The 16,100-nt window shown below is 41.3% G+C and overlaps 1 protein-coding gene across 1 annotated transcript in view; it reads left to right on the forward strand.

Annotated features, from left to right (window-relative positions):
- LOC146831406 (beta-1,4-galactosyltransferase 6-like) overlaps window positions 1-16,100 on the forward strand; it is a 211,954-nt gene that overhangs the window by 87,544 nt on the left and 108,310 nt on the right. The window contains exons 2-3 of the mRNA XM_085605707.1: window positions 9,860-9,976; window positions 11,482-11,595. Coding sequence (XP_085461833.1) covers window positions 9,860-9,976; window positions 11,482-11,595 — 231 coding nt within the window. The remainder of the gene's footprint in view (window positions 1-9,859; window positions 9,977-11,481; window positions 11,596-16,100) is intronic.

Here is a 16,100-nt window from a genome sequence, read left to right on the forward strand (position 1 = left end):
AAACTTGCAAGTGTACATCACTATTGTAACAACTTAAAATACAGGATCATACTTGTATTGGAAATGGTACCTCAGATGTTGCAAAACACAATAAACCAGAAACCGTGAAAACTATGGTATTTAAACTAAGGTTTAAGTACCTATGCTGTGCACTCTGCATACTGTTCAAAATCGCTAAATGATCAGGAATATCTGCACAATCTTACAAATGAGCTAAATACTTTAACACACACTTATAAAATAGTTGGTTAACATAAGCAATGGTGATAAACAATTAATGATTGTGATTACAAGATGTTCCTGATCAACACACTCAAAAATGGAGTGTCACAGACCTACCACGGGGATAAAGTTACTGTTTAATAGTAATATTTACAGTTTGTGACCCTAGAGTTTACAAATAAGTAAAAGTACACAGATACAAAGCAAAAACAATGGAAAATAGCAGATAGTGTGCTATGTAACCAGGGGCAGTGTCTCAAAGTGGGAAGAGCCTGTTTACTAGCTCCAGGATTGTAAGCCCACTCTTAGAGTTTGGGGTTATAACTGTGTCAGTTGCCCAAAATGTAGATATCTAACCACCTAAGTGCAATTGTAGCTCCAGGTTACTGGCCCCTCACTAAGGGAGGGATCAACCTCAACGATGTTAATGGCAGCCCATTGTCTAACCCTCACGAAAGTCTGGAAATTGAAAGGCACAGGGAGCTTCCTTCAGGCCACACAGGATCTTGAGAACTGGTTAACTGGCAAGCAAACTAAATTTTGGACTACTGCAATAGCAGCCGTCATACAAAAAACAAAAACTGATACAGTGAGAAAGCATACTTAGTAGGGAGTCTCCAGAAAGGTTTTCCTACACTTGTAGAAGTACATTTTTTCCCAATTCAGTTCTCCTAAACAATCATTGACCCAATTTCCCATAATAACACGTACTTGCAACAAAAACCCTTCTCTGGCGGCTGAACAAATGGAGGCTACACACACTAGGCAAACTCTTCCCTATGGCATACGTCCTGGACTGCCCAACTGAGGTTAAAGGTGATATACCATCCTCCTTACACACTTTTACATACTGTTGCCTTCGAGCAGTTTGTAGAGTCAAATACCCAACCTTTCCTTAATAACCTGCAGAGTCTTAACACGTTGATGATGTTCTTGACTACGCCTACTGGTCAAACATTGGGTGACCAACCTATTCTCTTCCATAAAGGCGGAGATCCCCCCCACCTAACCACAGTGCTAGAACACAATGGGTTATAGAGCTTGGGGGAACTCCTTCAGATAAGGAATGGACATATTACTGTGACCAAATAGGGAAATTGTCTCCTAATGGCAGATTGCTGCTGGTTTACTTTAAATGTGTTCGAATCTACTACACTCCTCAAAAGCAATTTGTGCACAAGCCAAGAGCACACTCGATGTGCCGGATGTGGTTAGCCGAAGTCAGGTTTCCTACATCTTGAATTGTGCTACCTGGCGGTAGCTGGGTACTGGCATGATATGGGGGCGAGTGCTTTCAGAAATAATTGCAGAGGACCCTGCGTGATCCCCTGAAGATTGCTCTTCTGGAATAACCCGGCGAGGTGCCACACACTGTGACACGTTTCATATCATTGGCACTTTTGCTAGTTAAGAGATGGGTGTTCTGCAAGTGGGGTGGAAACTACGGACCTAATGTACGGGATATGACTTTCTGTAATGACCAGCTATACATCTATTTCTCTGATACCGCCGGCTCATCTCCCCAGGAATATCTGGGACTCCTTGCAAACTTACCTGTTAAGCCATGATATTGGGAACATTGTGGCTGACTGGATGGAGTGGAACTGAGGGTATGGAATTATACCTGCACCTTCATGCTATATGTGTAGGCTATAAATGTTGGACGGGGGGGGGAGACTGAATAATCGATGTCACAGCGAACAATGCTGATCCATGTTAAACGACATGGGCCCGAATCACACCAAGGTGGATTTCGCAATGGATATATGGTGGAACTGGTACAGAGATTCTTGCTATGCTGATGTTGCTGAGCACTGTATGCTGATAGGTGTAGTGGACAACCCAATCTACCCTTGAGGGCTCGGGCAAAATCAATGAACAGATAAGGGGTGCCTTCAAGGGGTTTATTAAGATACTTAGTTGTGTACTTATGAATATCAATTGTGTGTAAGGTTTTATGATTTGCTTACAAATTCAGTTATTCTTGATACTTTATATTTTAAATAATAAAGTACTTTTTAATTATAAATCAATTATTGGAGGATTTATCTCAAATGAGTCTATATCCATCCAGGGACTAGATCAAATAAATCCCAAACAACAAAATCAGAAAGAATTAGATATACGGGTGTATAAAAAGCTAATAAATCTTCAAATTTCAACATAGGGTACTTTGAGGAAAGCGCAATTACAATTTGGAAAGAACATTCAATTATTCATGCCTTCACTATAATGGTAATCATACACTTTTTCACAATTGCAATCCAATATTTTATAAGAAAACAGTGTAAAAGTCGACGTTTCGGTCTTTAAGTTTTCATCAGTAAGACCATCTTCAGGACTATTCAATTTAAAAAGTTGACCCCTGAATCTTTTTCTTTAATGGTATCCAAACTGGTTTAGGAGGAAATTGCCATCTTTATTTAGCATTTATGTCTATGCTCCTAAATGGTTAATCTTGTCTTTCAGACAAATCGACAAATATGGGTTTGTTCAATGGATGTTGTTTGGTTGTAAAAAAGTCCAGGTAATATAATATAATATCCCAATTTGAAGTTCGAAAAGTGTGTAGACACTCACTTCATAATCTGAGGTCTCTATCGGTATCTTGCGACGGTATGCGGTCGAATGAGTCAGCTAGTGTGCATATTTGTCGATATGTCTGAAAGACAAGATTAACCATTTAGGAGCATAGACATAAATGCTAAATAAAGACGGCAATTTCCTCCTAAACCAGTTTGGATACCATTAAAGAAAAAGATTCAGGGGTCAACTTTTTAAATTGAATAGTCCTGAAGATGGTCTTACCGATAAACTTAAAGACCGAAACGTCGACATTTACACTGTTTTCTTATAAAATATTTGATTGTAATTGTGAAAAAGTGTATGATTACCATTATAGTGAAGGCATGAATAATTGAATGTTCCTTCCAAATTGTAATTGCGCTTTCCTCAAAGTACCCTATGTTGAAATTTGAAGATAAACTTGATTAGCTTTTTATACACCCGTATATCTCTCTCATTCTTTCTGATTTTGTTGTTTGGGATTTATTTGATCTAGTCCCTGGATGGATATAGACTCATTTGAGATAAATCCTCCAATAATTGATTTATAATTGAAAATAACTTTATTATTTAAAATATAAAGTATCAAGAATAACTGAATTTGTAAGCAAATCATAAAACCTTACACACAATGGATATTCATAAGTACACAACTAAGTATCTTAAACCCCTTGAAGGCACCCCTTACCAGTTCATCGAGCACTGTATGCAGCATACTGCTTGTGCGTTTTGAGTTTTACAACTAAAACCTATTTAAAAAAAAGTAAAATTAATAATTTCTTGCCCATTAATCTTTTTATTTTTTTATTTTGGGCGAGGGCTGGATAACGGCATCCCTATGTTCTGTGTCCGCATCTCTAGACTACTTGAGCTTGCTAGGGAAGCGAGATCAGCCACAGCAGAGCTTTGACAGGTACCTTCAGGTGTACAACAAGCTGAAGGGCTGCCGCAGTCTATGTATTCTTGAATGTCAGTGATCCCACTTCCAGGTTTTTATATTCCGCTCAGATAGCCTTGGAGAGAAAAAATGGCTGGGAAAGAAGTTGAGATTGAATTGCTTTCTTTTGGCACCATACACTGTCATCTTGCTATCCTGAAGTAAATGTTTGTCAAAAATGACTGGTAACATTAATGATGGGTGTACTGAGTGTTTGCGAAACATTTACTGTGCGCTCACAGTTTTAGTGATCAAGACCAGTTATTGCAAAAGTTATCCCAAACATGCAAACCATAATAAACATGAATGGGCCCACTATCTGCCCCAAGCCCCTCACCTTGATTGCCATAGAAAACCAATGGGCAGCTCTCATGGACGTATCTGTGCACCCCAACTGTAATTATGCTTTCACCATCCGAGTCTGATCAGCGGGGTTTGAGAGAGGGTGTCTTCGTAAGACTTGGCTTACCTCCTATTTCTTACTGAGGTCTTTAGTACTGCCCAGTCAGGATTAATCTAACTTCAGTATTGGGTATCTCATATGGCATGGATGACAACACCCTCTTCTGAAGTCGAGTGTTAAAGGTGCTTATGAAACCACTTATCTGAAAGTGGCAAGCCAAGCCCCCTACTGGAAATTGAATTACTGTGTTCAGAGCTTTTACAAGACCTCCAATCAGACCTATCCACAAGGCAAACATTCTGTGCCTGTCTTGAAAGACTTTTCTTCCAACAGTCACCTCGGTTAAGTTATTTGCAAGAACTCCTGACTTTTTCCATAAAGCAACAATTTCTCAGATTTTTTTTTTTACATTAAGGTTTTACTCTGGACTAATCCTCCATTTTTTTTATAGATGCCTCTAATCCGAACATACAGATCGAGCTCTGCCCATCTTCTCAATTGACTCCTGTTACTGTCCTCTCTAAATTGTTGCTTTTGTTTTGTGAATAAGCTTAGTAGTCCCTCATTAGTACCGCCTTTTCTCCTTTTGTAACCTCCTATGAGGACAGGCCTTTTTATGTGTGTTGTTACTCTGTATGTTTTATTTAGTCTATGAGCACTATTTCACTAATGACTTTATTCTAGTTGCTGTTGCAGTGAGGACAATCTCTCCAACTTCATCCTGCAAACATAGCAAGGAATGCCTTCATCTTTAACAATGCAACATCACCTTTTCTCGTGCGCGGCTCGCTAAACTCTTTTTTTTCGATATTAAATATTTTTAGTAACCAGCACGGCACAGGAAGTGTGCTGCGCTGCTTATGAAAAACATACAATATTGAAAAAATAGTGGTTGGCAAGCCGTGCCTTTGTTCATTAGCGTGGCTAGCCAAACTCTGTTTTTTAAATATTGTAAATTTTTTGTAAGCTGCGCGGCATGCCGCCTGTGCTGCGCTGGTTGATAAAAAAACATGTAATATTTTTTTTAAAATGCTTGTACTTCACTTTTTATTGCTCATTCTACGAGTGCAAAACAAAAGCCTATTATCTTGTATCCCTCTGTCGCCGCCCCCCACTCCCCACAACCTCTCCCTCTGCCATCCCCTCTTACCGCATTTCAAATTCAAAAATATTCACATCCCTTTGAACGTCATTGGAAGGCAAAGTTTTTACAAAACATGTAATGCACACAAAAGAAAACATAATGCTACATTATTAATTTACAAGTTTTGATATCCGAGTACATTTAGGAGAAGCTGTTATGCATGCTGTAAGCACACCCTTTCCCCCTCACACATACTTTGGGCACCACAGGCTTCCTCTGATCCTCCCACGCCAGCAGCTCCCTGTGCTTCAGCAGAGAGAGCCACGCAGACCGAGAGGGACCGCGGCGACAAGGGGAGACTCATCTGCATCCGGACCGCTGGATCATCCATTGCAGCCCACCCTCATCCTGTCGGGGTTTGGGGCGGAGATAGGAGCAGATAAGCCAATGAGAGTGCAGAGTAATAGGTGTCCGCCTGCTAAGCGCTGCCGGCACTGCTCTGTCCGACACCGCCAGACACACAGCCCAGTATCCAGGCCTCCGTAATTGGGCCAGTGAGGTAAGAGAGCGCCTCTCACTACCGCCCGGGACTACTCCTGTTAACAGCAGCTTCACTATGGGGATGCGGGGGGTGCGGACCGCACCGGGTGACACCCTCACATGGGGTGACACCAACAGGGCCGGTGTGCGCAGAGCAACCTAACCTTTTAGGAGGAGGTGGTGCCTGTACGCAGTGCGCACTGTCTCCCCTCCTTTCTTTTATTTGCTTCCCTGTGAAATGGATCCAAAAAAGAAAATCACTTTTGCTGGTAATCAATGTCTATTTTTCTGACATTTAATTCCAAAGTGCAGCATCGGGAATAAAAGTTTAAAAATATGAAAAATAAATAACTAAATAAAGTAAGGCAGAGTGGTAGCAAACTGGCCAGATTGATTTTATTCACACCCAAACACATTAGCGCCACCTTTACAGAGTTTGCCAGTGAAGCGCTATTTTTGTTGTCTTGGCTTTGTTTTCCCTGGGCTTGGAACTAGTGCACCAATCCTGGAGGTACTGCCATGTGAGGATTGAAAAACAAAATTTGTACTGCTGCTCTGTATCTAGGGATGTTGTCTGTTTTTTACCATACTGCTTACGTTTTGTAAGGATATAAGCAATAGCCATTGAAATGGGTCCATTCAGGGCCCTGTTGTCATGTCCTTAACTTTTCCGGCAAAAGCACTCACTGATTTCTGAACAGTGAGTGTAAAAGCGTTAAGGTAACCATGTTGTTCCTGCTTGCATTTCACATGGTTTGTAAAATTTTGCATTCCCTATGATTGTTTGCTTTTTCCAGGATGCTGTCACTTTTTTTTGTAGGGCACATATTGCTCTTGCCCAGTGCGTAATTTAAATTGAGCCGCATCCAGGTGTTTATAGCTGGCAACAATTGGGTTGTAGTTGAAGGCAGTCTTAGTTTTTCTCAGTGGGGCAGTATGGTGTTCAGTGGGGGACAGGATGTGGCACTATGGCCAGAGCTGCTGAATTTGGAACTGGGGAACCAGGTTCAGCCTTAATAACCAGTCCGCCAGACCACTCTCCAGAGAGAGCACTATCTCATGCTAGACCTTAGACGGCTTCGCAAGACATTAGAAGCCCCAGTGTCGTAGCACCAGCAGGTGGACCCTAGCATGACAAGTGTAAGTTAACCTTCTAGGCTGGTCCACCACTATTCATACTGAAGTTCACCTCCAGTCTTGCGGGCAGGCCTATGAAGCAGTACACCCTAGAACAATGACCCTGTCACTGAGATCACAGGACCCTTGAGAAGGGCCAGCTCTAGGGCGGTGCAACCGTTGTGACCGCACCAGGTGCTCACTTTAGGTGGAGGCATCATTTTTGCAAGTATATTATGGTTTTAAAAGCTCGTGCTGCCTCCTTCCTGGCCTCCAGTAATTTTCGGTAACAATAAAAATGTCATGATGACTCTGGTGATTAATGTTCTTCCTAGAGAGAGATCGGAATTGTGTCTAATGGAAGATTTGAATCATGGAAAGGTAGCTCAGAGGGTTAATGTACCTGCTGCAAAGAACATGTACCATGCAGATCACAAAGTGCACATAATGTAAATAGGCCAGTGGGCTACTGGTTTTGTCAGAGAGATCATTTTGTTACTTGCAGTTTATAAGTTAAAATCCTAACCTAGAACAGTGAGCTATTAACTGTCATCTACTCCTCAGCAACACAAGTCACATTTTTTATTAACTTTTGATACGTTTGAGCTACAAACAATTTATTAGTTTAAATGGTCAGATCATGCTACAGATCTTGCATTATGAGGCAAATGTGGCAGAGCCATTGTTATTTAGAAAACCTTTGCAAACTAGGATTTTTAGCCATTCATGTTTGAACTGCTGTTTTGGAAAAGGGAGACGTGCTGATGACAAACTCCATGGCTCGGAGACAAATGGCTTGTGCTTCCACATTTTATCGTATTTGGGGACATTCTGTGATTAGAAGCATATCCCACTTTGTGAACGCATTTTACTGTCAATAACTCATTATAACCTTAAATAATCATGTGTATCCATTGGTTGATAAAACTGGGCAGTGAAACCAAACAAATACAAAAAATTGGGATGCTTGCGCATTCTGGCCACGCCTCTGGCTCTGCCCACTGATCCAATCCTTGGGTTATTCCCGCCCTCTGATTCTCCGCCTACAGTTCCCCTACTTGTTTTCCCCCACTTCGACCACTGATATATCGTGTTGCTGGATAGTGGGAACCCCACACCAGTAAAAAGTACCATACCTATGATATTATAAATTACAATAAACTGTTGACTAGCAGGTAGCCCACTGTACAACCTGATTAATGAGTCATTATCACACTGTTGTTAACAGGCACATTTTGTAAATATAGGACCTACATTTACAAATGTTACTAAGGATTCTGTATGGTCCCGTTATTTGCCAACTGTGTCCACTGGCGGACTTGGGGCGGAGGAGGTCCATGCGGTAAGTCGTGAGGGGGTGACACCATGAGTTACCCGCACCGGGTGACACCAACCCTAGTGACGCCACTGCCCCTTAGCCCCCATTCTCTTCTAGTCAGATGAGCTGCAAGTCCAGCTCCGGAGTGTAGATCTACGTGAAGGATGACACCTAGAGCTGTTGCCCAGTTGTTTGTTTTTAGATGCTGCTGGATTACAACTCCCAGATGTTCGTTCTATGAGAACTCCGCACTTGCGGTCCCCAATGTCATGGAATTAGCTGTCAGTCTAAGGTGTGCAGTTTGAGAAGCTGTACTCGGTCCTTGGGAGCAGCTCCCAGATCTCTATTGTTGAATGAATGCTGCCCTTATCTACTAATCCCTCGCCCAGTACTGCAAACTAGCAGAGCACCTGCAGGTGTCCTAGCAGGGCCTGGTGAAGGCTGATGCTGCTGGTTCCACTTTCATAACTTTCTAGGACTGTCACTGTTGGTAGGTCGCCAGTCCTGGGTTTTCTTTTATTGTGTTATTTACAGGGTGTGGTATATGCAGCACACCTCGTAATCATGCCCCAAGTGGATGTGTGTTCAAAATTCCAAGCACATTTTGTGCGCTTGGCTGTGACTCCGGGTTGATTGAGGATTCACAAGGGTCGGGGGCACTTACCAGTCAGGCAGTGTTGATAGTGCAGCTGGTTCAATCAAAAGGAACAAATACTCCAAATTGAAGAATGTAATAATCAGGGTGTCAAATGAAAGCTCCGGACTGGAATGTGCTTGTCCTACAAATATAGGGTGGGGTTTTAACAATGTGTGTTGTGTTTTGCGCCATTGTATGGCATCAACCATGTTATTGTGTCCCAGCACATTCTGTGGCTTGGCGCTCTTTTCTGCGGGTGTTGGAATGCCACTGAACTTGACAAACCATTGTTTGAAGCTGAATGTCTTTAGCTTGTGTTAAAGTAAAATGAGTGCTGCGATGTGCAACGAAGCCACGCTTACTGCAGCGCCCAGTGCCCTCCGTTTGATTCCTCCAAAAAACATGAGCTAAAACACATTTCCTGCACCTGTTTTACCAGCCTAATAACTGAGAGGTGCAGATTGGTTAACAATTAGGGTAAATAAATAGTTTTTTTTTTTTTTTACAATGTAGCAAACACTGTCGTTGCATATTTAGTGTACAATATTACTACATAAACACCACAGGACAATGTGCACTGTATAAATAACTGCAGAAAAGAAACCACACTCATTTACAACGCCAGTAGCTCTAACTCTCACAAATGCGAGGCCTACTGCATTGCAAATGCTTGTTTCCTTTTTGGCAGTAGAGTGGAGATAACACCTGGGCTGTCAAAAGGTTCTTGAAAGTTTTTCTGGATGTCACCTAAGTTTTCAGGCAGTTTGATGAAGATTTTAGTCTTAAGTAAATAAAAAAGCCCTTTATGTCTTATATTTGCAACTTGGATTTTAGTAATTGCACTCAATCACATGTGATAGGGTGTGTGAGATCCTTACTTGCTTAGGGTATCTTACAGTCAGTTAATACCATTTGTTTAAGGCAGCATTTCAGAATGCATGCACAGCGAACAGTTACTGTTTACAAACTTGAGAAATTAAATTTTCAATGTCAAGCAAACCTGCAATAAATAAGGGTCAATTGCTTTTGTTTTTCAGCGAACACCTACCTCTTCATGGTCCAGGCTCAAGGCATCATGCTGAGAGATAATGTAAGGACCATCGGGCAAATGATAAGATTGTACACCAACAAGAACAGCACATTGAATGGTACAGGTAAAGACAAATCAAAATCTTTTTAATTTGGTATTTTTCGTTGGAGCACTAGAACCCTGCAGTGCGGCCTATTAAAATACTGGCAGAAAGTGCTCCTGTCTCCTTGTGTAGTATCTGATGTTATAAATTGTAGATATAAAAACTTGAATGCATGTTTGGTGGGTGGCTGGGATAAATGGGCACTACCAATATAGAGCAGCCTGTCTTTTAGGCTTTAACCATAGGTTCTTTAATTTGGACTTTTAAGAGCAAAATTTGACACTGCAGGAAGACAGTCTACTTCAGCAAATACCCGTTTATTTCCATTCAGAACTGATCAATGCATAACGCTTTGTTTACAGTCATATTTTATTAATAAGGGCAGTCAGATTAACAATAAATTCAAATGTCCACTTTGTGGCATCTGTCCCTCTAGCATCCATACCCTTTCCTAAGTGAGAATCTCAGCCACACATAAAGCACTGTTTTATCTCGTGTACACTGCTGCCCGCTTCATTGGAGGTCTAAAGAAATTCAGCCACATCATGCTGACCCTGACGATACTGGACTATATTCCACCAAAATAATCTTTTCAGAGCCTCCTATGTTGTCATGAACACAATAACAAACAGTACTCTTAAGTGTAACAAAAGATCAAGTAGCAAGCCATATCAGGTTCTATACCTATACCACCACAAATTGGACTAAAAAAATACTTACACGCATGTCGTTCAGGGATTCATCTGCAGCTATTTTGTTAATGTGGTCTGACCACCGTATTTTCAGTTCCAGCCTACTTGTCATTGATTCCAAAATACAGAAACATAGGTTTGCATTAGTTAATACCGCTGTTTTTCTAATTTGTGGGTAAGTGGATGTTGCTCATGGCCCATAAGCAGTTGTCTTTATTTGGCTCATTTTATTAAAGGTATTTATTTATAAAGCAGGAAGCTAGTCATGGGACAACAGTGCTATAAACATATGAAAGACTGGTACATCATTAGTACTGTAATCCATCTAATAACACAAGCAAAACCTAAACAGCCACTGAAAGATTCGCCCTTTGGTGTTATTTTCCTTTTCACTTAAAAAACAGTTGTCATGGCGTTTTGGACATGGTCTGTTTTCTTTACGAAAACTTCGATAGCAGCTCAGTCATCACCAGACTCTTAATAAGGTGGCATTTATTGTAGAAGGGGGTAAATTGTACCTCCGTCACCTGTGTAATGAGCGAGTGACCTGACTGAGCCAAGGGAGTTGCCTAGATTGGTGTAAAGGGAGTGCATAACTTGCCTGTTCCTTTCCTGTTGTCTTAGCATTTCTCTCTGTAGTTGCTCTATCTTGTCAAGATTTACTGAAACATATGTCAACCTGTTGAGGCACAAAATATACTTTTGTTTTGTTGCACTATATTAGTGACACCTGGCAATAACGTGTCTAGATTGTCACTTCATCTATGCATCACAAAACACAATTCTTGCTGTTGGAATAAAATCATACTTAAAATGTTTGCATTTTTCTCACAGATTATCCCGAGGGCACCAATATCAGCGATCTTATTGCACAACCAACAATGTATCTGCCAGACAATTTTTCATACTCCCCTGACCACCTCTGTCCAGAAAAGCTGCCTTTCATGCGTAAGTTTTCTATTGAAGTTAACTACCACCAAACAAACGTTTTCTTTGTAACTGTTAGATTAATTGCTTTACTTGAGTCACTTGTGTTGAAAGCTTTGCATGTTTCTACAAATCTTTGAGTGTCTCGATAAGACAATTGGGAGGTTAGCTTGTCCTGATAGATGGTGAATGTGAATTTTAAATGAATTTTAGTGACCATGAGTAGTGGAAATGTCTAAGTGTGATGGACCTTGATGGTATATTGCAAAGCCTATGCTGGAACAGTATTATGTGTGTGCAGGTCAGGTTTTATAAATCAATTTTTGAAGTTTCAAGAGTGTTTAAGCCTGTTGATGTTTCAGTTATAAGGAAGCACCTGTATGATGATCAGATGGTGAATCCAGTAAAAAATGTAATTATCAAGGGAGGGTGACTTCCCACCTCCAGGAATAATCACAACCCTCATCAGTGTGAACCCTCAATGTCACTAAATTAACCAGAGCTCGACTTCTTGATGGCCATAGCACAGAGCAGAAAGGCTAAATTTAGGACAATGTGTAAAATATTTATACAGTACCAAAACAGTAATAAAGTCGAAATGCAAAACAATTAAAATCCAACACCGAATTTAAAAAAAGGGAGTAAAATTTAATAAACAAAATGACAAATCCAATAAAGGGAACTGGGGATATGATTTTTTTTTAATAAGCCATGTTTATTGAATTTACAAAAATGATAAAACAGGATAGCATCCAGTATATTAGTATAAGTATGGTATCATTGTTGCCTAAAGTGGCTTCTTATATAATCAATCAGCAAGCAACATTTTATTTGGTTCTGAGTCCATATTAGTTCTACCACTGACCAATTTCTTTTTAAGGTTTTAAGTAGGAGTAGCGCCAAGAAGCTTAAAGTACAAACCGTGCTCAATAGGCATGTTTGTCCAGGACCTCCGTGTAGTTTGGCGCTGACCACAATGGAGCAGAGATCCAATACACTGACCAGGTTCATCCTAGTCCAAGATTTTGCTACCACAGGAGTATACTTATTAAGCCCTGCATGACTTTCAGGGGAGGCACTTAGAGTTTCACAGGACGTCAGCCAGTGGCCAACAGCATGATCTTGTCCAGGTCCAGTGGCCACTGCTCACCACACAGTTGCAGGAAAGGCCTCTTGTAGCTTGTTGTATCCATGTAGCTTGAACAAGAGGAGGTAAGCCTTCTAAACTTTGGAGTCCCCTCCTTTGTCCTGGGCACAAAGGAAAACAGGTCCAATCTTTTAGGGCTCTTCTCAGGTCACAGACAGCAGGCTCAGTCCTCTTCTGAGCGTCCTCCGGTACAGGAGCATTCTATAGTGCATGTCTGCAGATGCTACGCTTATGCCTGGCACAAGCTAGTGGGTGGGAATGACTTCTGAGCACGCCCTAACCAAAGGGTTAAAAGTTCAATGGGCCAACCCTGCTGACTGTGGGCATCTTCAAGATGGCAAAGTCTTCACACAACTAAACTTGAGCTCGGAGGGATGGGGGTATGTGTGTGTGAAGTGTACTATTATAATCTTAGTGTCCTCTCATATCTAACACTATAATCCAGTTTGGGGCAGTCATTGTACCCACAATAAACCCAGAGAAGTCTAGTAGAACTAAAGTTGGGTTTTCCAGGAACCAGACAGATACACAAGAATTTTTTAGCACCTTAGTTCCCTTCCTTTCAAGTACGCCCCTAACTACATAGATAAACTCAGCAGGCAGACCTATCAAGCAGGATTTACCATTAAAGCAAGATTTGACATTGTAAGGTCAAAAAAGACGCTTACAGCCATACCCTGTTTGTTCTGTCCGGTTCAGAGGAGTCCTCTCTGCTAACTCAGGTCAGCCTACTCTTTGCTCCTGGAAGGCACTTCGCACCTTTTTCACAAATTTTGCCTTCAGGAACTTCAAGCAGGGGAAAAGTAATTTTCAAAAAGTTAATTTTCCTTCATATTTACTCAAATCTGACCTCACCGTTGAATTGGACTTGTAATAGCTATTATAAATAGTGGTCTTTTTTACTTTTCATTCCTTTGGTACAGTGTTAGGAACTTTAATCTTTACAGTGGTTTTCTACATGGGGCTAATCAATTAACCTAACATTTCTACATGGTACACTTTTAAATAGCGTGCAGACTGCCTTTTGGGTGAAAAGGCGCGCATAGGCGGTACTTATTAATATTTTAAAGTCCGGTTTTGACATGTCAAGGGTTATTTTGGCAGGTTGAACTGCAGTTTTTACGATTCTACATTCAGGCTACACTGGTAGGCCTGAACCCATGTTTGTACTACTGCTATAGTGTATGAGACCAAAGTGGCTGCTGTCCACTATTCTCATTTAACCTACAGGCTCTGGGTACACTGTCTACCATATCATAGGTATGTTAGATATACCTTTAAGGAATATGCCAATTCAACAATGTTTAAAGGTGGAGCACAGGCACTTTACTACTGGTTAGCAGTGATAAAGTGCCCAGAGTTCTAAATATAGCAAAAATATAGCGTCCAGCAAAAGATGAAAATTCCAGGTTGACCACACAGAAAAGACAGATTTCCTACAACTTTTTTTTCCTAAATGAGTGATCGGGTTGAGGCTAATTCAGATAGTGGAAAGATCTGCCTGGTAGTCATGAGGAAAGGACTTCTTTTAGACAGCGGATAATGGCTTCCAATTTAGATTTTGAATCTTGTGCGTTTTAAAGGTCACCTCACAGGAGGTTTGGGGCTGCAAGTGTGGGCATAGTATGAGGTAGGCTGTCAGCAAGCACAGGTTATTACATGAAAATCTCAACCCATTAAAGCATGCCTGAAAACCTACACCCAGGCATCTGCTTTATTTATTTTGCACCACAATTGCAACTCTGGACATGTTCCTTTGAATGTTGTAGATTGGGTGTAAATCTGAATGGGATTCACAGTCTTTCTTTTATAATACAGTTCTTGTGCGGTTTTTCCATAACCATTCTACAAATGTCTTCAGTCCCTCCGAGTGACCAGTGGTTGTATATTAACATCTTTTTCGACTGATAAATTAGGTGGTGATGTCTGCCAATGGTTCACTCACTGCAAGGCAGAATTATCAAAATAGGGTTATATCAGAGCCCGTGGCATTAATCCTACTGGGATTGTGTAAGTAGATATGTCCTATTGATGAGCTGAAAAGCTATCATTGCTCAAGTTTGGGTGCACCAACTTTAAGCATGGCTGCTTTAAGTATATGCGGCTGCTGTTACAGAGAGCTTGCCTTGGAATGGCATGCTCTTTATTCCCTTATTCACCCTTGGAATTAAGAAACTGCCTGTAACTTCTGTTGTTCATAAGCCTCACTCTTCCCATAGGCTTTTTCACTTCAGTAGAACTGTTGCATTACTAGCCTGACATTGGAATTATTTAATCTTAGTATCCAATTCTTTTATCATGCATGTTTGGAGTTTTTCCTGGTTTTATACGTATGTTTTATTGCTAAATGTGTATTTGCTTTGCCCGTTCAAGCCAATGGCACTAGTGTGAAACTAATAGTAGTAGAAGAAAATTGACCACAGAGCAAGAAGAAACTCAAAACTTTTTATGTTCTTGATCTGCCACCTCTGCTTTGTATGGTTGGCAAGTTCATGACGATATCAGATTAACATTTTTTATCTTTATTGAATTTGATAGAACAACTTGAAAACAATGATTTTTTTGCAGTCTGGTTTCAAAGTCACTGATTGATCTTGTGGTTGAACACAAAGCAGTGATCCAACTGTGTAGGAATCTACACTCCAAGAAAGACTGCATTTTGGTGTCAGGCGGCATATCTCCCACTGGCTTTTCCCAGCCTCTCCCCCTCACTGCTATTGCCCTACCAAATGCCCTGTTGGGAGACTGGTATAGACTCCCCACCCCCCCCCCCTCTCTCCCCTCCCTATATCGCCCTGCCCACCCCCCAAAACTATGAACATCAAATGACTGACTCCTAATCTCCTTGTAGTGCACCTTACGATTGGCTTTTTCCAGTAGTGGGTCTCCTCCTGACATCTTCCGCCACCACAATCCCAACCCATGATCTCCCACAAAATCTTGCTTGCGCCTGAACTGGAAGCCTAATGCCTTTTCTCACACTTTCCCACCCATCCACTTACACGCAGAGGCAACACCGATTTCCTTGTTCTATATCTTGCAGCACTTGCAAGGAAGGGAGAGAAGGCTTCAAGGCCTGCAGTGATATCCTTCACCACCCAGTTCTCTCTAAAACACATTAATGTCATCTTTGTTCCCCTTCAATCTGCAATCAGTGGCTATAACATGAAGCCCTATCAGCAAGTGAAATGAGCCTATTCCGGTGGAATGGTGCAGAAACAAGCTTGCTGCCACTTAAAACACACTTATGGGGGGAAGCCACGTGGAGTCGACTGTGTCCGGGTTGTTTTCCGAAGCAGACCTGGACTCCTGAGAGAAGAGCTTGCACGCTGTTGGTAGTGAGCAGAAGTACTGGCAGAAGGGAATCATGTGACTGAGT

The sequence above is a fragment of the Triturus cristatus genome, chromosome 5_1, assembly GCF_964204655.1.
Source record: "Triturus cristatus chromosome 5_1, aTriCri1.1, whole genome shotgun sequence".
NCBI classification, from domain to species: domain Eukaryota; kingdom Metazoa; phylum Chordata; class Amphibia; order Caudata; family Salamandridae; genus Triturus; species Triturus cristatus.